This window comes from Canis aureus, chromosome 4 (genome assembly GCF_053574225.1).
Source record: "Canis aureus isolate CA01 chromosome 4, VMU_Caureus_v.1.0, whole genome shotgun sequence".
Taxonomy (NCBI): Eukaryota; Metazoa; Chordata; class Mammalia; order Carnivora; family Canidae; genus Canis; species Canis aureus.
Window position 1 is genome coordinate 57,783,092 of NC_135614.1, and position 27,241 is coordinate 57,810,332.

The window sequence follows — 27,241 nt, forward strand, 5'->3', positions numbered from 1 at the left end:
ATGTAACACCCAATCATGATTAATTATTAAGAGCCGGGGTCCCCCCAAATCTCTCCATCCTAAAAGTGAAGACTTTTGTAATCATTGTGGGCAGGAAAAATATTTGTAGAAAGAATTATCCAGAGGTTTGCTCAAACAGCCAGACACACTACCCAAGGAACAGCTAAGAGCATAGGCCTTGGTTTAGCCCTAGCTCAGCCTGCAAGTTAACTTGATCTATTTCTTTATTTTTTAATCATGAAATTGGGGTTAGTACATTCTGCTCAGAGCCTCTCTTGCACTCTTACAAGAAGGCATAAAACATATGAGAAGCACTTGGGCTTCTTGTCTAACTGAATAAATTTTCAAGGTTATTAAAATCCACATTCAGACATCTACTTAATTGGATGTATGTGCATAGCGGCTCACATATTTTTTTATGTAGGGAATAATTAAATGCAAGCACACACAATGAATGCTCTGAAACAGTGGTTAGATTGTGGAATTCCAGACCATCGAGCTCAAATACTATTGGGATGATAGTTTTATTAGTAATTCTTCATTACTTTTCCATCTTCTTGTCAAATGGTTTGCTGCCCTTTCAATAATAAGATACCTTTACCATAAGCCTATTCAGCTTCTAATAAACACAAAACATCAAATAGCAGATTTTTTTTTAGATATTTTAAAACCTACCACATTTAGGCAATGGATAAGAATAATCTGCAGGATAAACTTACAGATTGAAACATAAGAAACAGATGACAATTGATGACTTTTGGTTGGTAAAAATGAGCAATTTCATATAGTTCAACATAATCCAAACCTTCCCACCTGTCTTTTCACTTATTAACCCATTGTCCTCTCTCCTCTCCTTTCCTACTTTCCTTTCACAACCATTTATTAAGTGCTTACTTTGTACCAAGCACTGTGCTGTGGATATAGTGGGAGGTGAGACAAGTATGGTCTTTGGCCCCCTGGAGGTCCCACTTTACTGGGATGAGACCCACACTAAACAGATGAAGAAGTGAGTGCCCTCAGGGTTATAAACTGAGAGAGGTGTTATAAAGGTAATGTACAATTTCATGTGGAACCCAGAGCCTTCCTGACCCTATTCCTTCAAAACTTATTTCCACTGGACTACCTTAATTCATAATCTTTGTGTCTGGAATGTCCTTTCCCATTCTGACTATTCATAACCTTTACAGCTGAGCTTGAATCTCAACTACTCTGTAAAACCTTCTCTGATTAATTAATCCAACCAAAAGATATTTATTGAACATGGATGATATGCTAAGCATTATGCTATGTGCTGAGGACAACCTGTGAACATATAAGGCAAGGTCCTTGTGTCCTTACTAAACTGAACTGACGTTTTAGTAGGGAGACAGATGGTAAATATATAAACAGATGAATGAACAAGATTTCAGCAAGTGAGAAGCACTATGAAGACAGTAAAGCAGGGTGATGTGATGGATGGTCTAATCCTGGTCTCTCTCATCTTTAACTCATTCTCAGCTTAATGACTGTACTATATAATTTGGTGTCTGATATACTGTCAAAGCATTGTATTCGAATAAGCCTATTCCTTGCTCACAAACCTTCACTGCCTCTCCACTCTCTTTGGAATAAACCCCAAACTCCTTAGAATGGTTTCCAAGGATAGTCTCAATTATGTCACCATCACTGTCTCCTAGTAGACACTCAGCATGCTCCAGCTGGCTTGCTAAGCCATTCTACCAACCTGAGCCCTCACATGCCTTCTGGGCCTCCCTACTTGCCTTTCTTTCTAGCTTAATGGCTCTTATCCAGCCAATGGCTGCGTATAAATATTCAGACCTATCTCACATTTGGGATCTTTCCTTGACCCTTCATTGATTCCCTATTCTTTCCACACACTCAAAAAATATTTATTGAATACCCACAAGATACGAAGCACTATTCAAAACACTATGGATACCACAAAGAAGAAAATAAAACAAAAATCCTTGCCCTCAAAATGCCAGTATTCTAGTTGGGGGGCTGGAGACAGAGACAGGCAATTCCCTTACTGGAATTGAGAATCACTATCTCCTTCTTTAGGTTAGGCAGGACATTTGTATTAGACTGAAAAGATCCGAATTCAAGCATTTGATTGTTTGGAATGATGTCAAAATGTCAGGCTGCAAGCCTTTAGGTGTAAATTCAAGACTCATCACTGTTACTAACTAGTTGTTTGAACCCAAGGCAAATCAACCAATGTGACCATCAGTTATTCCATCTGTGAAATATGAATACACACAGTAAATCGGGTGCTCTGTAAGATCTGTTCAGCAATTCAGTCTTGCTTTTCAGAATAGAAAAACCTAACAGTTAAAAGAGTTACTATTACTACAATCTAAAATGCCCATATAAACAAGTCACTTCCCTATAAAACAGAATTTGTCTTTTCACAGAATATGTGGCTAAAGTCAGCAGAGGCTGAAAAGTTACATTTTTAGGAGGGTCTGGCTCTGCAGCCAGAAGTCTGACTTCCTGCTTTTCTTATATACTAGCTGTGAAATCCCAGGCAAGTTTCTTGTTTCTTTATTTATAAATTAAGGGAGCTGATAGAAGCAGTTTTATACAGTTTATGTGAAGATGAGGTAGCATGATGCATGGAAAAGACTTGGCATGGTGTCTGGTATATGGCAAGTGCTCAGAAAATGGTAGCACTGGCTACTATCTTTACTACAGAACAATGAAGGACAAGTCATCAGTCTATTAAGAATACCTAATTATCGTTCAGCACTTTTTCCAACTGCTATCTCACCCAATCTTTTTCTCAGCCCTGTAGAACAGAAGCCATCATTCCTATTTTACAGATGAGGACCCTTATGCCCAAAGAGGGAAGTGACTCAAGAAGGCAGTACTAGTTGGTGCTATAAATAGCAAAACTAGGCAAAGGCTTACATATGTCACTTTCTACGGGGCAGGCTCCTTTCTTTACATGAATTGATTTTTATTTTTTATTTATTTGTTTTTATTTAAATTCAATTAGCCAACATATAATACATCATCAGTTTAGATGTAGTGTTCAATAATTCATCAGTTGCATATAACACCCAGTGCTCATCACATCATGTGCCCTCCTTAATGCCCATCACCCAGTCACCCCATCCCCCCACCCACCACCCCTCCAGCAAACTTCACTTTGTTTTCTATAGTTAAGAGTCTTTCATGGTTTGTCTCCCTCTCTGATTTTTTTCCCATTCAGTTTTCCCTCCCTTGCCTTTTGGTCCTCTGCACTCTTACATTCCACATATGAGTGAAACCATATGATAATTGCTTTTTAATTCTCGCAGGAACTGTCTGAAGAAAGCTATAATTATTATTATGCCCCTTTCACAGATCAGAAATCTGAGACATAGAAAGATTAAAAACCTGGCCCAAAGTCATGGAGCTAGTAAAGACTAGTGGGGTTTAACTTCCAGCCACTCTGGCGGAGGGGTCTCTGTGCTTAACCATTACCCTATACTGCCTTGTTTAACTAGCATTCAAATCCCTTGAGTCCAGCCCAGAGAATCCTATAGAAACAATTTTTCTGTTTTCTGTTTCCAAGAGGGGAGGTCAGATTCATACTTTATCTAGTAGAACACATAATTAATGCCTTAAACAATCACTGATTTTCAAAATTTCTCCTGTTCTGTTGCTGAGACCTCTAAATGGTTGCTGAGCTCATGGTGAGATTCCTGGTGGGGGTCTCAGGGTCTAGAAAGGCCATCAACAAGCTTTGTCATATTGTCAATTACCTGAAACTACCATCTTTAATTACATGGCACTGTTAAAGAATGATTGCAAAATCTATTTTCTTGCTAGCTCAACCTAGATACACAAGTATATGTCTGTCAAAAAGACAAGAGATTAACACAAAGGCCTGCTGCTTGTGAAATGGGTACATGCTCTAGTTCTTAGAATAGGAAGAACCACAGCTTAGAGACCTCTGGCTAAAAACTATTGAGGTTACGGTGCCCTTTCACAGGATGTACAATCAATGGATTTCTCAGACACATGAGTGTATTTAAGGAAACAGTACAGAGGTGCTTGCTGCTTCCCTGTACTCTTAAAACAGGGCAGTGGGCCGAATGGATGAGATGCCAAATGCTAGACCAGTGATGACAGAACCCAGGAATCTGATTCTACAGTCTGTGTTCCCAGGTGATAGTGCTTCACAAACTCTAAAATGCAATGTAATACGCTTTTTCACCATAAAGCAACTGATCTGAGAACCATTTTAAGCCCTAGATCCAGTCTCCCATTGTTTGTGCTATTTCATAAAAGTTCAGAATTAAAATGTATAAATTACAGAATGTGGGGAAGGAGTCAACTGTCTCATCTAGTCAAGAGCTCTCTTTGTAACACCCAAGGCAAAAGGCCATCCAGCTCCCTCTTGAACCACTGCCCTCACCCACTCTAAGCCTTTGCTACATGCACTACCTGGCCCAAGATGGCATTGAGGCGTTCTGATTCACAGTCCACCACCACTAGCCGCTCCTTTTTCTTTTCTAGGTCCTGAAAGAGCATCCGGTATCCTTCCTCTGTGGTGGTCAAAATGTTGACTGCTGTCACCTGCCAGTTCTTCTCAGCAGCTGTGTCCAGAACTTTCTGCAGGACGGACAAACCTGGAAATTGGGTCAGACAGAGAAGTGGCAATCAGGATACACAGGTACCACCTGCCTCCACTTGGCACCCACCTCCATTGTCTCCCCTCCTCCTGACTCCTTCACCAAACTCAGCTCTAGCTTTTTCCCACTGTGCAAGTCTGAGCCCACTGAAGGCAGGCAGTGGTTCTCTTTTGAGCTTGTTTCTAGAACTCAGCACACAGTAGTGTTAATTAAAAATATAATCTAGGGCTCAAATCCTGTTGCTACAATATACTGGTGACCTTTTACAAACTCCTTAGCTTCTTTAAACTTTAGTTTCTTTAATGGTAAAACGGTGATGTTAATAATGCCCGCCTCATAGTGTCATCATAAGGATTAAATGAGAATGTTTGCTACATGGCAAGGGTTTTATTAATATTATTATTGGGTATTTAGTAGTTGCTTATTAAATGTGCCAACCCAACATCTAAATAGGCACCTAATAACTGTCAAATTCATGAATGTTCAATACCTGATACTTTGCGTCTTATGTAGTAGGTATTCAATCACTGTGTACTGACTTAAATTATTCTCTTCTAATTTATAGTTAAATGAGAGAGAAGCCCATTACTCAATGCAGTTTTGTTTCATCTTTAAGACATAAATGGTCTCAGTTTCCTCCGGCTGCTATAACAAATCACTATAAACTCATTGGTCTGAAACAACACATATTTATCATCTTATATTGCCACAGGTCAGTTTGAAATGAATCTCCTTGAGCTAAAATCAATGTGTCAGTGGGGCTATGTTACTCTCAGGAGGTTCTAGGGAAGAAAATTTTCTTGCCTTTCTAGCTTCTAGAGGCTTGCTTGCATTCCTCAGTTTATGGTCCCTTCCAACTTCAAAACCAGCAGCGACTGGTCAAGTCTTTCACACATCAGCCTCTGACACTGACTCTTCTACCTCCAACTTCCACATTTAAGAACCCTTGTGATTATATTAGGCCCAAATGAATAATCCAATCTAATTTCTCTAAAATCAGTTGGTTAGCAACGTATATTCCATCTGTAATCTTAATCCCTCTTGCCATTGAATATAATACATTTATAGGTTCCAAAAATTCTTAGAACATAGATATCTTTGAGGGGAAGATGAAGGTCGTTTTTCTGCTACTTTAGGTGGTTCTTTCACTCTTACATTATTAATCAATCTTTTGTGTGTATATTAGTTGTCTCCTTCTAACACTGCTAATCCCTCCCATAGTAATCAGCACGGTGCCTGGCCTCAAGAATCATCTCTCAATTGATTCTGTTATGCCTTCTTACCTTTGTTTCTTTTGCAGTGCAAGCTATTTGGCATGCTTACGCCTCATATTCACTGAAAGTTTACTATGTGTCTGGCACTATTCTACTAGCTTTCTTGTTTTCAGTTTACTTAATCATATGAGGCACAAATCATTATTATCCCCATTGCACCACAGATATGAAAATTGAGGCTCAGAGAGATTTAGTTTTTGGCCCAAGGTCACATAACTAACAAATGGCAGAGCTCTGAGCTCAGATTCCTGAGACAGATAGAGTCCTTTTAAGAGCATAGGTGCTTCTGCCAACCCCAGAGGTGATTCTCTATAATCAAAGTTACAGTCTTCTGGGTTCTGGGAAGTAAATTTGCCATTTTTAGGCCTCAAGCTTCAGAATGCTGTAAAACTGTCCTGAAATAGCCCTTCTGCAGGTATGATCCTCACAATGACTGCTGTTTGAGAAGGGAAATCCTCAAATAAGGAGAGGGAAGGGAAAATTGAAGAAAGCAGAGGGTTTCTGGTCTCTCCTGCCAGCTCCTCCTCATTGAACAATGCCTGCTTAACACTGCCCCCAAAAACCAATCTCACAAGCCACTCTCCTACTCAAAATCTTCTCAGTCTTCCCCCAGTCAACCTCCTATAAAATCTCCGTTTCACTTAGGGTAAAACTCTTCTGTCTCAGTTTCCAGACCTTTCATAATCCATTTATTTACTTATACCAATTTTGACTAAGTTCTGATGACTACTTAGTATACAAGGGAAAGAAAGGTAAGAGAGTACAATACAACCACCACAGACGTTAGAAAAAAGAAGATAGTTCACATTTAAGGATTAGGGAATAGAGAAAGCAGTGATTGAGCAGACTATAAAAGAGAAGAAGGATTTACATATGTAGATTTGGGAAAGCAAGTGCATTCTAGAAATGAGGAACAGCATGAGGAAATCTGCAGAGAAGAAAAAAAGCATAGGAAACATTTGGAAAATGTGTTGTAAATTTCAAAATGTAAGTGGAAGCACAATTAGAAGGGCCTAGGAGAGGTGATGATTATGTTGATAACTAACATATATGGAGGACTCTGAGCACTTATGTTTCATGCACTGACAGGAATGTTCTAGTCACCTCATTCAATCCTCACAGCAACTTTAGGAGGTAGAGATCAGGTTTATCTTATTACAGGGATGAGGGAATGAAGGCACAGAAAATTTGCCCAACATAAATGGTCAAACTGAGGCAGAGAGAGCTTGCCCAAAGACAAACAGCTGGAAAGGAGAGGACATGGAATTTAGATCCAGGTCTGTCTGACTCTACAGTCTTTGCTCCTGACAACTATGCTGTGAGCTATGAACCATTCAATATAGGCCCTTGGGCTTTGAGTCTGGACTCAGGAGCCATGGAAGCTTGGTGAGCTGCAGAGTGACATGGCATGTTAAGAGGATTACTCTCTCAAAGGATGTTTCCACACTGTAAGTTGGAGGTTAGCGCCAAGAAATCAGCCCATCGAAGTAAAGCATTTCTGGATCATTCTCCCCATGCTTTTCACTGAGGCAAGGAGGCATCATTCTCCTTCCTGCTGGCAATTTTCTCCCATTACTCAACAGTCTCCCACCCCAACCCTTGGCTTACCCCGGTCGGCATCATAAATGTAGACAAATTTCTGCCATTTGTAATGGTCGATGATGCTGATAAGAGCATCCTGCAGCTCTGGGCGCAGCTGAAGGACAAACTGATTGGAGGTGTCAACAGGAAAGCTCGGTGTAATGAAGCAGACATGGAGGGCCCCACAGAAGGAGGTCAGCATGTTGACAGTTCTCCGTTCATAAAACCCAAAGATGGCGTAGACTCCTTTGGAGAACTGGGAACAGACTGGAGGAGGAGAAGAGAAGGATTAATAGAAGATACTACAAGGAAGCTGGCAGATGGCTCCAAAACTAATCCATTCACTAGTTCATTCATCCCAACTCATCATCTTTACATTCACCTATCTTCTGGCCATCCACCCATCCAACCAATCTATCCATCCATCTTGCAAGTCTAATCCAACTGTCCATCCATTTTACCTATTTATGCATCCTATTCACCCATCCATCTGATTCAATATTTAAGAGGTACCAATTCCATGTCAGATGTTATCATGCTTATTAATTATAAATATATATAAACCATTTTCACATATTCTCTTACTTTACCTCTGCAGTGACCTTAATGAAGGAGAGGGATAAATGAGTCATTTTTTAAAAGGGAAAAACTAAGTCTCAGAAAATTAACGAATGTGTCTAAGATGGAACAGGTAGGGCATATCTGAGTTGGGTGGATATTTTAACCCCAATCCAGTCATCTTGCTATGACACTGCCCATCACTTTAAGGCAAAGCATTAAAAGCTATAGGAGGAAGTGGGTCTGCCAGCTTGCTGCTGATACATGCTTAGAAAATAAGCATGGATTTTCTCAGTCTACCCTTAGCTTTCAGTGTACATTTCTCTGCCAATGTTCACTTTGTGTTTGCACATCCTGCTAGCTGACTTTTCAGCCTCCCCACCCCCCTGCCCAATGTATCAGACATAGTAATAGCTTAGCTGTATAAACATCCCCATGGGAGCCATTTTGTAAGATCCCAGTGTAGTTACCAATCCTGGTTTATGGTTTATTACATTGCTAGTTAGGATGCAATATTAAAAAAAGAAAAGTTATAGGGCCAAATCCCAGGTCATTTAACTACTAAGCTCATTTTAATACATGATACAGGAGAGGTGTCATTGTTTTTGCCCCAGTTAAGTAGGTGACCAACCCTAAAGCCATCTCTGATGCCTGAAATTACCTTGCTAATATGGATAGTGAGATGAATCATCCTCATCACAATAACAATAACAGTATTTTGGGGCACTCTACAGTCCTTTCACATATATTAGACTTTTCATATCACATCACAACCCTGTGGCTTTAGTATTACCATTTTTTTTTTTTAAGATGAAAAAGCGAGTGCTCTTAGGTCCTCTGTTTCCTTTAGCATATCACCTGCTTCCATGACCCTGCATTACCTTGTATGTGGGGTCTCAAATTACCCTATATAAGCATCACCCAAATGTGTTCCATGAAACATTAGTCCCACAAAACACTCCTTAAAAAAAAAAGAAAAAGACTTCTTTGGTCAAGTAGATTTGGGAAATGGTGTATACCTTGTCTGCATCTTGGAGGTTCATACTGCACACTAGTTACATAAAAGGTTGTGAGGAATCCTGTTCAACTTTAACCCAGATTTTGTCAAGTCTGCACATCCCCAGGATCCTTTGTTGGCGAATACTTTTAACATGTTATTGAAGATCCTCTGGGTCGTGCTGCACTAAAGAATGCAACTAACCACCAGTACTCAGTTGTCTATTGTGACTCTCAGTTCTCATTCAGTCCCTAGAGCTAATGGGCTTAAAAGTTCATCTCTTAAAGATGAACTGTACAAGTCATCTGTCTGATTCCCACTGAAAACGTATGTATCGTCCACAGGAAACTGGGCCAGTACATTAACATCTGCTTGCATACCTGCAGTTACTGGGCGTTTATTACTTCTCTAGGTGCCGAGTCCACTGACTGATGACTCTTTGAGACCAGAACCTCATGGAATGTCTGCTCTTAATGCACTCCACAGCCCTCCTGGTATCTGAAGGTAGTTCTCATGCATTCTAGACTTTTGGCATATAGTTTCCAGCAGTGAAATTCCTTCTCCACCCAAAGCAAGGGGGATCTTTTTAATTAACAAAAGTAAAAACAAAACACAATTTCCCTTCCTGGTGCAAAAGCTCTCAAAAGTTTTGAGGTTTCTTATTGTACACAGGAAGCATCTGACCATAGCTCAGAGCCTGAATAACCAGCCCCTTAGACCTCTTCTACCTTACACACCTCTCCTTGCCCCCTGCTCTGGCCCCCAGCCTTGGTAGCTGTTCTTTGGGGCTCTGAGCTCACTGTACCTTGAGACTCTGAGGCAGCTGCTTCCTTCCTCCACCTGCAGGGCTCTTTCCTTATCTGTTTGCAAAAATCACTCCTTTTCGTTATCTTTTTTTTTTTTTCAATTTTTTAAAATTTAAATTCAATTAGCCAACTTATAGTACATCATAATTTTGGATGTAGAGTTCAATAATTCATCAGTTGCATACAGCATCCAGGGCTCATAATATCACTCCTTTTCTCATCTCAAATCTTACCCCCTAAAAAGGCCTTTCTTCATCACCTCTTCTCAATAGTGACTCCAGCCTCCCCACACCTGCCTCTCAGTCATATCAACCTGTCTTACATCTTAGACTTTTCTTATTATCTGAAATCATTTCCTTTTTTTGCTTCTTAATATCTGTGACTGCTTGGGTCAGTGTTAATCCCTGAAAACAGGGGTCTCACTTGTGCCCCAAAGCCACCATAGTGCCTGGAACATGGTAGGGCTTAATAAGTATTTGTTGAAAGAATGAATGAGAAATGCTTGATAAGAGGGTCTACATGACCCACAATAGGGTATGAAGGGGAGCTGGACCCAAACAGAGATGACTGCTGGGTCACCCTGGACCTCCTGCTTCTCTAAAGTAGATATTTATCCTTTCTCACTCAGCCTATTTTCTCTTTCACCCTAATGAGGACATTCTATCTGTTCACAGCAGACAATAGGCACTGTCTTTAAATATCTATTGTAATTGCCAGAATCAAGATTTCCATAAATATGGATTTCTTCACCAGGAAGCATACACTGTATGTTATTCTTCCTATGTTAAATATAGATTTGTCAAAAAGCACAATCCATCTTACTGAGTGAAGTGTATAGAGGGAGCACATAAACCCGTTAAAATATTATAATATGCTCTGTACAGTATTTTTAGGATTTCTTCTCCCTCCTGCTGCAATGAAATATTATCCTGTGGGATATGAATCTTATGTTCCAGATCTATTCCCTCACGTCATCCACTTGGTTTCACACCTATAGCTGGGCCTCTGGGGCCCTCATGGCTGGTGTTTCTTGCAAAAATTTAGAAGCAAAGGAGGAGATGGAGGTATAAGAAATAGGAGTTGGTGCACATGATCAAATCCTTAGACACACAGAGGCCAGGAAATTTTCTCCCTCAAGTGATTTGTTTTCTCTTTTCAAATTTATCTCCCTTAAACTGAGTGCTTTATCCTTTAAGGCTAAGAGGGTGCTCCCTCTTACCCAGTGCTCCCTAAGAAAGCATGGCTTGGAGGTAAGTTGGCCTGGATTTACTTGAGTGGACCCTGGCCTTCAGAGTGGCTTGGCATCTGACCTTCCAGCTAAATCTTTATTTTGGCCAAGCAGGAATAGCTCCAGAGAGAGACAGAAACAGAGAGATAGTGAGATGCAGACAGAGACAGAGAGACAGATGGACAGAGACAGAGAGACATACAGAGACAGAGAAAGAAAGAGATAGAGACAAGGAGAGAGAGAGAGAGGCATTCTATAGGTCTAAAGTCTGTGGAAAATTGCAGTCATTTGTTAAATATTGAGAAATACACTTAGTAGTTATAGGGCATTTCTTTGAATCGGTCATAGTAAATATTCAATCAGAAGAGATAAGGTGGTCCTATGAAAAAAAAGTACTAAACTAGATGCCAGAAGACCCAGAGGATTCTTTTTGGTTTTATCACAACACAATAGTTACGTGACCTTGAGCAAATCCCACATTTTCCCTAGGCTTCAGTTTTCCCATCTGTAAAACGATGGTTTAAACTCTGTGATATCCAACATCCCTTCAGGCTCCAACATCCTAGATTCTAGTCTAATTATGCAAACATATTTACTGATTGATAACACTATAGTTGTTTGCTGGTCAAACTTTCAGCAACCTCCAGGGCACTTTTTCAACCCCCAGAAGCAGGTAAAGGCTCTCAGTGTTTGGATCTGATTGTAGCAAACTCCTAGCACTAAATCTAGATGCATCCAGAGTCTTGAGTTTTATATAGGATGCAATTTTACCCTGCTGTATGAGTTGGTCATGTAGTAGAGAGTAGGTGAGAAGAGTCAAATAAGAAAGGGGGCTGGAGGTGGGGACTGCATGGTCAGGTCCAGCAAGCAGGAGGAAGAAATGGGAACCTTCAGAAGCAGCATGAGAACACTGCTGTGTGCTGGTCTCTCTCAGACTCACTCTGATGTTGAATCACAGTAGGCTTCATGGCGTGTGGTACCCTCCGCTCAAGACAGCAGTGCTGTATAAAATGCTTCTGACAGTTAATAATTAGGAGCTGACATGTGAACATTTACAAGAATGTTCCTTGCATTGACTCCCTTCCTCCTATGAGGTAGGTTACAGTGGGGAAAGTGAGGCCCAGGAACAGTGCAAGGCCCAGCTGAAATCTGAACTCCACCAGTCTGATCATAGGGCTTGAGTTCTTTACCTCTGTAATATGCTGTCCCCCCTCCCCAGAAATTTTGATGGAAAAACAGTCTTGGTACCTGGGTCACCTTCAGTTTCTAGGAAATCCTCTCATTTAATGCTGCCTTCCCTGACACCAAATAAAGGCAGTTACTACACTGGGGTCTATGGACATTGAAATAAAACAAAATGGATTATGTGCTCACTACACACCCCCCTGTCAACTCTAGGAATCAGGAAAAGCATATATACACATATCTGTTCATCCATCTGTCCATCCATCCATTCATCCACCACTTGACATCTAACATCCGCTGCTCATTAGGCATTGGAGATGAACTGCCATATGAGACAACACCTGACTTCATGGACTGTTACCTTGACAGTGGGAGAGCCCGACAATGAAGTGAGCAGTAACACCTCAGTATAAGTGCTGTGGCAGGAATGAGTTCAGGCCTTAGGCAGGGACACTTAATGCCAGCCTTTGGGGAACTCAAGGCTTCCAAGAGGATACACCAGTATTAACACAGACAAATAAGCAGACATCAGCCAGGAGAGGGAGCATGGTGCAGTTGTACACACATGAAGTGCATTTGGGGATGTAAGGCACAGCATAGGGAATAGTCAATGGCATTGTAGCAATGTTGTAGGGTGACAGATGGCAGCTACACTTGTGGTGAGATAGCATAATGTACAGAGAAGTTGAATCACTATGTTGCACACCTAAAAATAATGTAACAGTGTGTGTCAACTATATCCAAATTAAAAAATATATATATATATATAAAATATTTCAGGTAGAAAGAACAGCCATTGCAAAGACCTTGGCAAAGCGAGAGACTCAGTGTGTTCGGGGAACTCAGCCAGAGCATCAGATTCCGATGTCCTCGCCTCCAAGAGATTCAGTAGCAGAATGTGTCCAACAATCAGAGTGAGTAAAAAACGAGGCCAGGAATTCCCTCCTGGGGAGGTAGGAGGGCAAGACTGGCAAGGGCAGGAAAACCCACACACAGCGCATGCTGCCTGAGTCCATCCTTGGTTCACTCAAATCTCTGATAATCACTCCTACTTATGGCACCATCCACTTAGTATCAATAAATCCCCCAGCCCTGGGCATTGCCTTGACAGCTCTCTCCCAGGGAGGAAACTCCTGTATCAGCAACTTCTTTTTATTGTCAGTTCATTTAAGGCTTCTCACACCGGCATTTCTCCTCGGCTCCTGGCTTCAGTCCCTGGAAATGTGGCAGCCTCATTGTAAATAGTGGATAATGAGATGATAGGACAGTTTCCTTCTGGGGGAGGGAGATAGAAAGTGTGTGTAGTGGAGTAGGAGACCTTTAGATATTCATCTTCCTCCCTGAAAAATTCTAACTTTATTGGTGGAAATGGCATTCTTAATCTGATTCTAACCTTGTGATGTCAAATGTGTCTTATTTCTGTCACTCAGAGGACAGTAAGAATGCTCCTCCATCCCCTTATACTGTCTTGCATCCAAGATCTAATACCAACATGCCATTAATTACCATTAATAGATATAAATTGTTCCCTTCTCCTCTAAACAACATCACAGTTACTTAGGATTCTGAGATATGTCTGGGGCTTCCCTGTTATTTACTAGATAAAACCTTATCCTCCATTTGCTAAGTTCAACAAATATTTGTTGGGTACCAGAAATTAATATTCCCAGAAAATTGGGATACAGTGATGATATAAGACAAGTGTTCTTTCTGCCTTCACAGAGCTTGCACAGGAGTTCACGAAGTTTTACATCAGGGGAAAATAAGGGTATTTTGAAAGAGTAATAAAGGGCTCAACCATAGGGAAAAAAATGGCCATAACTATTATATAACCAGTGTTTACTGAGCACTTACTACTGGCCAGGTATGGTACTAAGCACCTTGTGTCAATATCCGGATAGAGGAACCAGTTTATCCAAAGAAGTGGGAGAGAGAAGGGGACCTTAGGGAAACCCCAGAAAAGCCAGTATGACTAGGGTAGGGATGTGGCAAAAAATAGGAGGGTGGTAGGGACCACAATACCAAAGGCCTTGCTCAGCTTGGAGAAGTTAAATCTCTGTGTTTCATGTCAATGTTGCATTTTACTTTGGCTTTGGATTCATCTCAGCTTTCTGGAGTCTCTCTTCATGCTGACCCCAGAGCCTAGTTGGGATATGGCAGCAAAGAGAGATGCAGAAGAGGAGAAATCCTTCACTGCTCAGATTTGTGTATTCATTAGGAAACATGAGTGTTAATTACCAGGCATTGAAAGACAATGAGATGTACCACTGTGTATGAGGGTAAGAATTAGGTCAAGTCTGGCCTCCCTGATCCTAGATTTAGATCCATCTTGTGGCTGACACATGAAACCAAGGGCAGGAGACAGGACAAACAGACTGACTTTTCAGGTGTCTGATATGGTTCTGGAAAAGTAAATGCAGAGAAGCAAATCTGGGATCATGAATAAGCTCCTTCCCTTTCTAGGGTGCAGTTTCTCCATCTGGGCAATGAAATCCACACTAAATCAGTGTTTCTCAAACTTTTGTTTGTTAGAAGACCTCTAATAAAACTTTAATACTTGTTGGAGATGTGTTGTTCTATAGATGGGAATATTCTCCTCTCTCTCCTCATCTTTCTTCTATCTTTCCACCATACATCCATTCATCCAGTAAATATTTACTGACATGTATTACATGTTAGGCAGCAAGATGGTGCTTGGGGGATACAACACTGAATAAGAAGATGATGCCGTGCTATCATGAAGCTTCGGTTTTACAGAGGGGGGAGAAATTATATACAATCAACAAGATCACTTTGGACACAGTAAATGCTATGAAGAAATGGCATGAGATGTGAGAGCCACGGGTAGGGCAACTTTAGATAAGATGGTCAGGGACACCCTCTTTGTGGCATGAACACTGGAGCTGAGAGATGAACCGTAGGAAGGAGCTGGCCAGGCAAAGGGCCAGGGAAACAGTTTCATGCAGAAAAAGGACAGAGTGTACCAAGGTTCTTATCAAGGCTCAGGAAAAGATTGATGAGCTTCAGAAACAGAAAGAAGGTCAGTGTGGAAGTAGCATAGGAGAACGGAGGAAGTTAGTAGAGATGAGCATGAAGAGACGCATCCTACAACTCCCTGAGTAAACTTAATACTCCTCCAAGGATTATAATGCCTCACGGTTGACTTGGGTACCTGTGAAGCTCTAGAGCATCACCTTGGTCTGAGAAGAACAGTACTACCTAATCTTACCAGGCCATTCAGTTCTAACATCTTAAATCTCAAGTCAATGGAGGAGAGACACAATGGAGGGTTCTGACTTAGTGGAAAATGGGAAAGGGAACATCTTCTGACTTAGGTGTGATGGGACCTTAAATATGGATAATCACTGAGTTCATTGGGCTCTAGTGTAGATGCTGCTGTTCTTTGGATATTTCTAGGCTAGTTTAGGTTCTGGGCCATTTGTTTATGCTCTTGCTCCACCTCAAAAAGCCCTCCTGCTTTCTGCCATTTTCCTCTCCAAATCTTTTCCCTTCTTTAAAGGTTTAGCTCAAATGCCTTCTCTTCTATGAAGCTCTTATGACTTTCCATTCCTAGCAATCATCTGAAGGTCTCTATTCTTCTTTTAAATATCCATAGAAATGTGTGCCTCTTATGAATCTTTTATCTGTCACTCATGCTTTATTAGTTTGTGTTCTTTGATTGCAAGAATAGAAATCAACACAGGCTAATGTAAGACAAAAAGAAGCTTGTGGTAAGGATATGACAGACTCACAGCTAAAAAAAAAAAAAAAATCCCTGGGCCTTAGAAAGCATAGACATAGCAGAAGTTTGAGAATCTGGGGTTTCATGAACTATCTCTTCAGTGTCACTACTGCTCTAGCCATTTGTGATAACTGCTCCATACAGCTCCAGACTGGCTGTGCTCAGGGCCTGGATCCCCCTTGGTCAGGGGAAGTCAGAACAACTAGCTAACTATCTTACCAAGATGGCAGCCAAAGGGAAATGAAGGTGCTGTGAACAGAGAGAAGATGGATGATGGGCATATCAGACCAAAATATGTCTATTAGATTTCTATTTGCTGATATTTTATAAGTCAAAGTCAAAGACCATGTTAGGAGTTCCATAAATGTCATACACATCCAAACACCAAGGTTAAGTAAAGAGCTGTATAAAATTCAGTCATTGTTTTCTATGGGCTTTCTATGGGTTCGATACTATGGAATAGAGTGGTGGATAAGACAGTTGATACCTCTGCCCTCATAAAGCTTCTATTATTCTTCACAATCTCTAGATGGTATCACACAGTGACTACACAATATTTTTGGTACATAAGTAAATGAAAGAATGTGTAAATGTAAATCATTTACCTGTATTAATCAATTGATACTATTCTTGGCAATTGAGGTCACCTTGCTTCCGAGTCTTTACTTGCATTAGTTTGAACTCATTATTTTTCTTTCACTTTATCAACTCACTTTATATATTTTCACCCACAATTGAGGTATAAGTTCCCTTGAGGGTAGAGGCCCTCTAACTTTGTCGTTTTTCTTGATAGGCACAATGGGAAGTATCCTTTATAGAGCTGGGTAGGGCATAAACATAAATGCTTGGTGATGTTATTTGTCTTAGTCTTCTAAATTAGGCTGACCATCTAGTAACCCAGAGTTTGTAGGATATATAATATCCCCTCCTCACAGTCATGCTTCAGCCCACTGAACTCTATCATTCCCTGTTTCTTAACCCAACAGAGATTGAGAGTTGTGCTCTTAGGCTGGCATCCAGAACCAAGTCAGCCTTAATGTAGTCTAGCCACAACATGCAGTTTCCTTAGCCAGTGCTCCCTAGGCAAGAAGGGTTACATCTCATTACATAATTTAACCCTTAGGATGTCAAATGGATTAAAAATGAGGGCATTTTCACCCTGCATAACAAACTGCTTAGCATTACTATGTACCCATGTAGTATTATGGGAAGAGAATCTTTCAGAGATATTTCCTATAATAACACACATATATGTGTGTGCTCTCTTCTTTAATCCATCACTTAATCCAGAAACAATCATAGGATCATAAATTAATAGTGCTAAAAAGGTACCTTGTCTCGAGGGCCTTTTGGCCTAGAGAAAAGCCTCTTAATAGATAGCTCTGTGACCAACTCCACTTTAAAGTCTTCTTAATTTACATGTGCTTACATTGTGTTAAGAGTATCACTAGTCATAGGTAGAGCCTCCTACCTTACATGACGTCAGCATACTGGGAACTTCCCAATACCTATCTATTCTGGGTGGCTAACACTACTTGGGAAAAATACTATTATTATTATTATTACTATTATTATTATTATTATTATTATTATTATGTCACCTATTGAGTGTTTACTCTGTGCCTAATTCTGTTCTAGGCACTTCATCTACATTTATCATTCACTCCTCACAGCATCCTAGTTATTTTTTTTTCCTATTTCATGCACGAGGAGGCTGAAGTTCAGGGAGACTAATTAATCTTCCACAAATCACTCATGTGGTAAGTGACAGAGCTGGGATATGAATCCAGGTCTGTTCCACTCCATGGCCTGTGCCTTGAACTACGCTATTCTGTTCCCTAAAGGTCTGGCAACACAAAACAGAGCTTTTATTCCCCGGATGATATTACAGACAACACTGAGCACTTATTATGTGCCAGGCACCATGCTAAGTGTTTTATGTGAATAACTTATTTACTACTAATTTGATAGTATGGCCTAGGGATACAGTTATTGTCCCATTTTATGAAGAGAAGACTGAGGAGCAACAATTTTCCCAAGGGTACAGAGCCATTATGTAGAAGATTCAGAATATAAATATAAGTAGTCCAACTTCAGGGTCATTGCTCTAACCCTCTCTGCCAGGTATCAGCAAACTTTTTCTGCAAATGGCCAAATAGTAAATATCTTAGGCTTTGTGGGCTACCTTGTCTCTATTGCAACTAGTCCATGCTGCTTTTGTAGCACAAGAAGCAGCCAAAGACAAAATGTAAAAAAATGAGCATGACATTTTATTACAGTATAAAACTTTATTTACAAATACAGGCAATGGGCTAGATTTAGCCTGTAGGTTGCAGTGTGCTAGCTCCTACTCTGCTATTCTGCTACTGGATAGCAAGTAGGATGAGATGCAAAATTTGGGGAGAGATACTAATAACTCAGAGTGTATTATATGATTCTCAAATCTCTCACATCCATTTTCTTTTGTGAATACCCAGCAAGGTAAGTAGGGCAGGAATGATGATCCTTGAGCCCATGTATGAATGAGGAACCAAGGATTGTGCAGCTGAGGAATGACAGAAATAGCTGACATCCCACCATTCCTTTCCACATCTTGTGGTTCTTCTGTGGTGACTGTGGCTATTCATACTGTGGGGAAGGCAGGGGACAGGAGCCCTGAGAGGGTCAGAGTCAACTGATGATGTCCCAAATCGACTAAAGGCCACTGCTTGCTGGCTTGTGTGCAAGAGCCAGTGAGGCCTCAAAGTTCACAGGCTCCTAATGAAGTGTCAACACTCAGATGCAATATGGTAAGTAGGTGGGGACAGTTCTGATCTCTAGGCTTCCTGTCCTATGCACTGACCAGCTTTGGGGTAGAGAAGGCTATAACACTCTCTTACAGCTACAGATGACTCTGAGGTCAGAGAGACCCCAACCCTGAGATGAAGAGTCCAGATAAGGACTCCATTTACTTAGCTCTGCCTGTGTGGAGTCTTTGGGAACTAGCATATTAACCAGTCAGAGCAGACTGAATAAAAGCAAGGACACTAACCAAAGGGAAGTGATTGAGGGGGAGGCGGGGGAAGAGAGATTAGCATCATAGCTTCCTCTGCTTTTGGCCTATCCACTACCCCATACCTCCTCTTCCCCGCATCATAAAGCAACTTCTGCTGGTTCATGAATGAACCATGACTGCAAGGCACACTGGGTAAATCATTTATGAGGTGAGGCCAGACTCTCCCTTTGGCTATCTTATTTTGTTTCCTGGGTGAGTGGGAGGAAAAAAAATATTTTGTTTCTTATTTGCTATTCTTTTCCTATGAAAATCATGCATATAAATGGACTTTTCTATGCCAAGCAGCAAGCCTACAGTGTAATGCACACCGATGAGCCTGATTGGCACCTGCCAATCAAGGCAAGGTTTTACCAAAATCTGCAGATGACAGCTCAAGGGTGCCCTACAATCAGTGAAATTCATTTTCCAGCTAGGGTGTACCCACTGTGGAGGTGAAAGGATGAGAAGGAAGGATAAAATAAGGCTACAGAAGACGAGCAGTTCCAGATCTCGAAACCATGTGGCACCATCAGAAACCAAAGTCCACCTTGTCTGATATCTGAATTCACTCCTGACCTTTGCCCTTGGCTGATTTCTTGAGCTGAACACTAATCAAGGGGAGAGTTGGATACAGGAAAGCTAAATCTATATATTGGCAAATCGAACTTCAATAAAAACAAATTAAAAAAAAAAAAAAAGAAAAGCTAAATATTTTTTTTTCCCCTCTGTTCTTCTTATCTGTGGTCTCAGTGAAGCAGGCTGGGAATACCTCATTTAAGACAAATGCTCAACCAGTAATAGAATGTTGCTATGAACCTGAACTTGCCTTTCCTTTCCAACAGGGATGTGCAAAACAATCAAGAGTCTACCAATAAGGGTACTTGAAACCTAAGGCTGCAAGCTCTGCCCCAGCCTATCTATATCCTGCCTCTGCTCCCAGGCCATGCCCCCACTGCCTCAGCTTCACACTTGTTTTTCTTTTACTTTTTAGGACAGTCCAAACTTTTTTTGCCTTGGGGCTTTTGCACATGCTGTTCTCCCATAGGAAGCTCTTCCACTCTCTTTAAACGTCTGGCTATCCATTTCTCAGGTCTCTACTTTAGTGTTCTCTATTCAGAGAGGCCTTCTCTAAAGTATACATTCTGCCTTTTTGCCTTATTTCCATTATCTCTGTCTTTGATTATCCTCTTTAGTCTTTTGTGTATTTGTGGAATTTCATATCCCCCAACAGAGGAGGGATTATGACTATTGTATCTACCACTACAGTCCTAGCATCTATATGGTGCCTGGCACATGGGAGGCACTTGGAACATATTTGCTAAATGGGATGAATGGCAGACTAAATAAGCTGCTGGCTCTCTACATGACCTTAGGCGAGTTATTTCCTCTCTTTGGAGTTCATTTCCTTATTTGTAAGAGAAATGAGATTCAGTTAGCTTGAACACTCTTTCACCTCTGCAAGTACAAGTTTTTTTTTTTTTGTTTGTTTGTTTGTTTGTTTTCTCATTTTCCAGATGGGAGACGTGAGGCATGAAAGCATGCTGTCCAGCCTAGAGACTGGAACATAGGTCTCCTAGACAATTTCCACCAACTGACACTTCTTAGCTACTTCTCTGCAGAGACAGTTACCCCCTCACTCCTGGTATTTAGTTTCTTTTGTACCAAAATTTGAATCACTTTGTATGATTTCTCAAAATGCAGGATGAGACAGATGCTGCCAAAAACCAATCCAGGCTACTTGAATTCTGGAAGGAATTCTGAGAATATAAACATTCCTCACTATCCTGGGTTGTTCTCCTTGAATGTCCCCACTAAAATTAAGAGTTTTAGGAGTGGGTATGTAGGGGAAAGGCTGAGATTCAAGCTAATTCTGGGGAAAATAGAAAGCAACAGAGGAAGGAGTAGAAGGCACAGGTACAAATATGTGGAACTGGTGTAAGTATTTGAGGAAAGCATGAACATGCAACTAATATACTAGTTTTCCTGCTTGGGCATAATGTACCCAAAGGGCTCCATGTGGGAGAGCCTCCCTGGCCCTGATTCAACCCTCGAGCCTCATTTCCCAACAGTCCCCCCAAACAGCAGAGACCCAAACACACTGTTGAATGCAGCACACCATTTCCTTCCTGGTATCCATCCCTTTGTACACATTCTTCCAATATGCCCATCCCCACCTGGAAAACTACACATTCTTCAAGACCCAATTAAGATGTAGACTCCAGTGGGCAGCCTTCCAACCGTTCCAAAAAAAAAAAAAAAAGCTACTTTCTCCTCTGAGTTTTAATTTTTTTTTCTTTAAAGATTTTATTTATTTACTCATGAAAGACACACACACACAGAGGCAGAGACATAGGCAGAGGGAGAAGCAGGCTCCATACAAGAAGCCCGATATGGGACTGGATCCTGAGACCCCAGGATCATTACCTGAGCCAAAGGCAGACCCTCAACTCCTGAGCCACCCAAGCGTCCCTCTCCTCTGAGTTTTTAATGCACTTTCTTAGTACTTATCTCAATATTCTAGAATTTAGCATTTTCATATTTGTCTTCTTCACTAGAACTTATGTGAGCTTATTTATGGCAGGACAGGGCTGGGTTGAACTTGTTTTTTAAAGTCTCAGAGCCTAGCCCTGGTTTTGATATAGTAGATGCTCAGTAACTGTTTTTTTGGTTTGCACACCTGTGAAGTGAAAGCAATAGCACCTCCCTTATCTGCTGTGAGTTTACCAAAGTTCTAAATTCAATATAAAGTGTAGTAACATGTAAGGCATCATTTTATTCTAATTATACAACCAAATAAGAGGTAGACCAGACAGGTATTATTATTCCCTTTATCCACAAGGGCTAAGAGGCTTGCTCTGAGTAGCACAGCCAATAAATATCAAACTAGAAAAAGAAAATCATGTTGCATGAATTCTTGTAGGGTGTTTTTTCCTATCAGATCACAAATGCCTCTCAAAAGTTGACTGTGAGTTTGGTCATACTGATTGGCTGACTAAAGAAAACATGGATTTAAGTCCTTCCAGAGATGTCACAAATGTATCTACCTCCCCCACTTTCTATTCCCACTACCACCTTCCCTCTGTCACTGCTCATCATGCATACTCATTACACTATATTACTTCCTTAATCCTGGCCTCCACTTTGCCCATTTCTTTTCCTATCCTCATCCACTCTTCACAAAGCAGCCAGAATATTCTTTTGAGAACAGAAATCAGGATCATGTCTTAACACCACAGCTCTGGGCCCCTCCAAGGTTTCTCATCATGTTTTGAATAAAGTCTAAACTCCTTTGCATGACCTCTAAGGGTTTGTATTGTCTGAGTCCTGCAGACCTCAACAACTTCATTCATCATTTCCCTGTTCTTCATTGCTTGCTTTAGCTTCTCGGACACACCAAGGCCTCCATGATGCTGCACCCCCTACTGAGGACTCCTTTCCCACTTCCACTTGGCTGGCTTCTTTCCATCTTCAAACGCCGCCCCAAGTACGTTACCCACTGTTCTCTGTCACAGCATTTGGTTTGTCGTCTTAACAGCATTTTACTCAAGTTGTAATTACAGTAGAAGGCTTTTTATCTAATGCAACAGGGACTGCAATTAGATTATTTGAGAAAGATGGTTAAAAAGAAGAATCGCCAAAAATGACTCATAGCAGGTATTTTCTTTTAGTTTAAAACACCTAAGTGCACATGTGTTTATCAATCTTTGGTACAATGGGAACTTGAAGACATTTACAAAATAAATAAAAAGTACAATTTTTTTTTTGGTTTTCTCCCCAAATTTTTATAGTTGTCTCACCTAATATTACTGTTTTTGGTGATTCATGTTTGAGACCTTCAAAAGTATTTAACTTAGTTTCCAAAGAGAGAAAACAACTTTGTTTTGCACTCGTATTTCACCAGCTTACATAATTTTTAGTTACATTGCCCAAATATAATAAAAACACAGACATATAAATAGGTTTGGAAACAACATAATTGATTCCTAGCACATTTTTCGTAAAGTTGATGTGAACAGAAATATATGGGCTCATCAGAGAAGAGGCTACTGACCAGGAACTTCCAGCTTACCAGGAATGTCAGTTGGGTGTTTACAGAGAGAATAGGGAATGTAGGTCAATCCAAAGAGACAGTTGAATGGAAGCTGGTTATGAGAGATTTCACTGCATCTAATTGCTTGTTGGCTTGTTAATTTTTTATTCCTCTTAACTTAAAGCTATAAGTTTTGAGAGTAGGACCTCTGTATCTTTTTCTAAGCACACTGACCCAGTGCATAGCACTGAGAAGTACAACCAGTTCCAAGTAAATGAATCAATAAGTTAGTGGACTATCTCCCTCAAATGAGGACTTTGGTTTACTCAACAGTAAGAGAAGAGGCATGGATTATACAAACATGGTTATTTACAGATCCAATTCTGTTCCCACTAATCACATTACTACTAACCATTTTTATATTTCAAGCTCTGGTTTCCTCCATACATTCTATATATACATTAGAGTATTACATTATTGATGTCCTTCACATCCACACAGGTCATACAACCACACCACTGCCACGTTACCACCTACCCTCCTACCTGGGGCCATGTGTTGCTTTAGGATGACCCCTTTCCCCAGTGCCTCCTCCAAGATAGGCAGGCCAGTTATGATCTGTGGTGCTAGAGTCATGAAATCTCTGCTGGCTTTGTATCTTTGGGGAGCTATGAGGCCTGAAGCAGCTTTGAGTATGGGTAGGAAGGGCCTCCTCTCTAAGGGTAGAAAGCTTGCATCTGTCTTATTTGAGACATTGGGTCACAATTCTTTCCTGCCACCCACTCTCTTGGGCTGGTCTCTTCTGGTCCCCATAGTCCTGATATCTAGAGAGCTGAGATCCAGTGAGCACCTCGAAGAAAGAAGCTTCCATGGATCTTCAAACTAAATATCTCCATCTAATATCTAAGGGAAGAGTGGCTGATTTAGGATTTGGGGATTCTGGTCACCAGCGTAATGACAGTGGCAACAGATGATGAAGATGATAATTCCTAGTATTACTGATAACTGCTTACATGTATTACATACTTGGATGTAGGAAATAGATTATATTTTATATACATTAACTCTTTTAAGCTCTGTAGCAACCCTAGAGGGTATACCCTATTATGATTGTGATTATCATTATTTCATAAAAAAAGGACTGAGGCACAGGTCAGGGACGTCATAGAATCAATGAAAGAGCTAGAATTCAAATCTAATATATATCTGATTCCATAATGTGAGTCCTTACTCTTTTATGCTGAATCACCTTTTAACATATTAAACACCATGACATTCACTGAGCAATTAACTTATTAATCTAACATATCATATGTTATACGTTTTGGGGAAAATAAGAAGGCAAGCAGGAAATGTCTGTGATCACTGTCTGCCCTGTTCTGAACTGCCTTTTCCTCTGAATGTACAGAACATGCTGTACTTCTACTGTAGAATTTATTTCATTTTATTTTGTAGAGTTTTTACTTGTGGTTCTTGAGTCTGTCTCCCTCATCACACTACAATATCCCTCTAAAAGCAGGAGCCTTGATCATATTTTCCCCTATAATGTGTCACATATGATCCTGTGCCCCCATATACTAGCATCATATCCTATGGAGCCCAGGTGCAGCTCCAGAATTCTCCTCAACCTAGTTACCAACACCAAACAGCCAGAGGTGTTATGCGAGGTTAAAAGTGTTTACATCCTTGATCTCAGGAGAGCAGGAAAGGAAAGCCTTAGAGTCTCCTCATTTTTATCAACTCTCTACAGAGTTGGTCATCACAGACATTTCCTACCTGCCTCCTCACTTCTTCAATGCTGAGGCAGTTTAAAGTGTTTTCTGTCTTCTCACCTCACTGGCTATCAGCTGGGCAACAAGTTGTGAAGGCCCTAAGTCAGTATAGGGTGCTGTGACAGGCATCCTGAGGATGCACTGTAGGAGAAGGAGCTGTGTGTACAACATGGATTTCTAGAGGAGGGCTGCTGCTGCCAACTTCAACCCAAAGCCAGGAGGGAGGTAGAGGAAGTAGAAGAGAGGGAAGGAATCATACCGTTGGTCTCTTCAGGGCCTAAGTCTGCAGAACAAAGGCAGTAAGGTAAAGGGAAGCCATCCAGGGTACACTGGCCTGTGAGCCCCCAACATGGGGTCTAGTGTACTGGCCTACCATGCCTGTCTCTCTGTTGAAACTTGACCAGGCTCTTCCTGTCTCTGGGCCTCAAGGTCCTCTTGGTAAAACAAAAGATTTGGTGGCAATTCTCTATAATTCCAACATTCTCTGATTATTCTTAGCTGCAAGCTGATGAACAGGAGCCAAAGCAAGTATGGGCTGCTGATCAGGCAAGGACTCCACTCAAGAAGCAGACCCTGGTAGTGGTCTTGCACATTTACTTCTGGATCTGAAAATACTACAGAGAGAGCCCCATCCAGTGCAGGGCTGTAGTGCATAAAGAAAAAGCTAGAAAACAAAACGTAATAATTTGATCTACTGTATGGACAAGAAAACCAGAACAACATAAAACGAAAAAGCAAACTGATTAAAGAATAGGCAGAGGTACTGGCTATGCAAGAATCTGAGGAGAGGGAAAATGTAAAGGGGATGAAGGCAAATGCAAATGAGTATATAGGTACATTTAGTTCATTTTTAAGTTGTAAAATATCCAGTAGTGTCTGGTTAGCCTCAGATGTCACCCAGAGGAGCCAGATAATGTTCACTACAACAATAATACAGAGTAAAAGCTATCACTTATTGAGCATTTACTAAATATTCACATGACTAAACATATGCATTAATTTATTTATTCCCCACAACAATTTCATGAAGACAGTATTAGCATCTCCATTTACAGATGAAGGTATAAGGGTTTAAGGTCACACAGACATGGCCAATCTGGGAATCACAGCTAGGTCAGTCTGTACTTCAACTCCAGGCTTGTAGCCATCCTCCCTTCATAAAAGCAAACAAATTGACATGCCTCCTCACACCTATTTCCCTATGATGATGAGAATTTCATAACACTCTGTCCACTTATTACAGTACATCAAGATCCCACTCAAATACCAGTGTTTCTGTGATAATCCTTGTCAGAGTCAATCCATCCCTTCCTGAGTTCTTAGCTCACATTTCCTTTTTTTTAAATAATAAATTTAATTTTTATTGGTGCTCAATTTGCCAACATACAGAATAACACCCAGTGCTCATCCCATCAAGTGCCCCCCTCAGTGCCCGCCACCCAGTCACCCCCACCCCCCACCCTCCTCCCCTTCCACCACCCCTAGTTCGTTTCCCAGAGTTAGGAGTCTCTCATGTTCTGTCTCCCTTTCTGATATTTCCTACCCATTTCTTCCCCCTTCCCCTCTATTCCCTTTCACTATTATTTGTATTCCCCAAATGAATGAGAACATATAATGTTTGTCCTTCTCCGATTGACTTATTTCATTCAGCATAATACCCTCCAGTTCCATCCATGTCGAAGCAAATGGTGGGTATTTGTCATTTCTAATGGCTGAGTCATATTCCATTGTATACATAAACCACATCTCCTTTATCCATTCATCTTTCGATGGACACCGAGGCTCCTTCCACAGTTTGGCTATTGTGGACATTGCTGCTAGAAACACTGGGGTGCAGGTGTCCCGGCGTTTCATTGCATCTGTATCTTTGGGGTAAATCCCCAGCAGTGCAATTGCTGAGTTGTAGGGCAAGATGGCGGAAGAGTCGGGTCCCCAAGTCACCTGTCCCCACCAAATTAGCTCACATTTCCATTAGTGCATTTAGCACTTTTCTTCATTGTGCTGGAGTTAATTGTGTCTGGTGCCCCCATTTACCCACAAAGCAATTTGTTCAGCTTCTTATTTTGGCACTTAGTGTCTTGCATTAATGCCAACCATGCCTGAATTTGTCTCTTGTCTTTTACAATGAGACCTTCCATTAAGGACAGGACCTGGAGCTGTGTCTTAGGAATCTTTTTGTGGACCTGGCACTTAATAGTGCTTTGGGAACAGATGCTTTCTAGATGAGGCTGGTACACATAGCTGGTTTCTCTGTCCTATCTGCTCTAACAACTGTGACAACCCTCCAGTGTACTTTCCTTGTGCCTTTCCCACAATCAGGGTCACTGAATAATACCAGGCAGGGCTGGGGACTCCTGTGTGGAACAACTTTCAGATAACCGAGCAGGTGAGGCAACTGCCGTTCTCCAGTTC

The 27,241-nt window shown here is 41.0% G+C and overlaps 1 protein-coding gene across 4 annotated transcripts in view; it reads right to left on the reverse strand.

The window, feature by feature from the left end:
* Positions 1–27,241, reverse strand: part of GRIA1 (glutamate ionotropic receptor AMPA type subunit 1) — a 306,425-nt gene that overhangs the window by 142,206 nt on the left and 136,978 nt on the right. For all 4 annotated transcript variants that reach the window (XM_077895794.1, XM_077895793.1, XM_077895792.1 and 1 more), the window contains 2 exons: positions 7,505–7,744; positions 4,435–4,619 (listed from right to left, as the gene is read on the reverse strand). In XM_077895794.1, the coding sequence (XP_077751920.1) occupies positions 4,435–4,619; positions 7,505–7,744 (425 nt within the window). The remainder of the gene's footprint in view (positions 1–4,434; positions 4,620–7,504; positions 7,745–27,241) is intronic.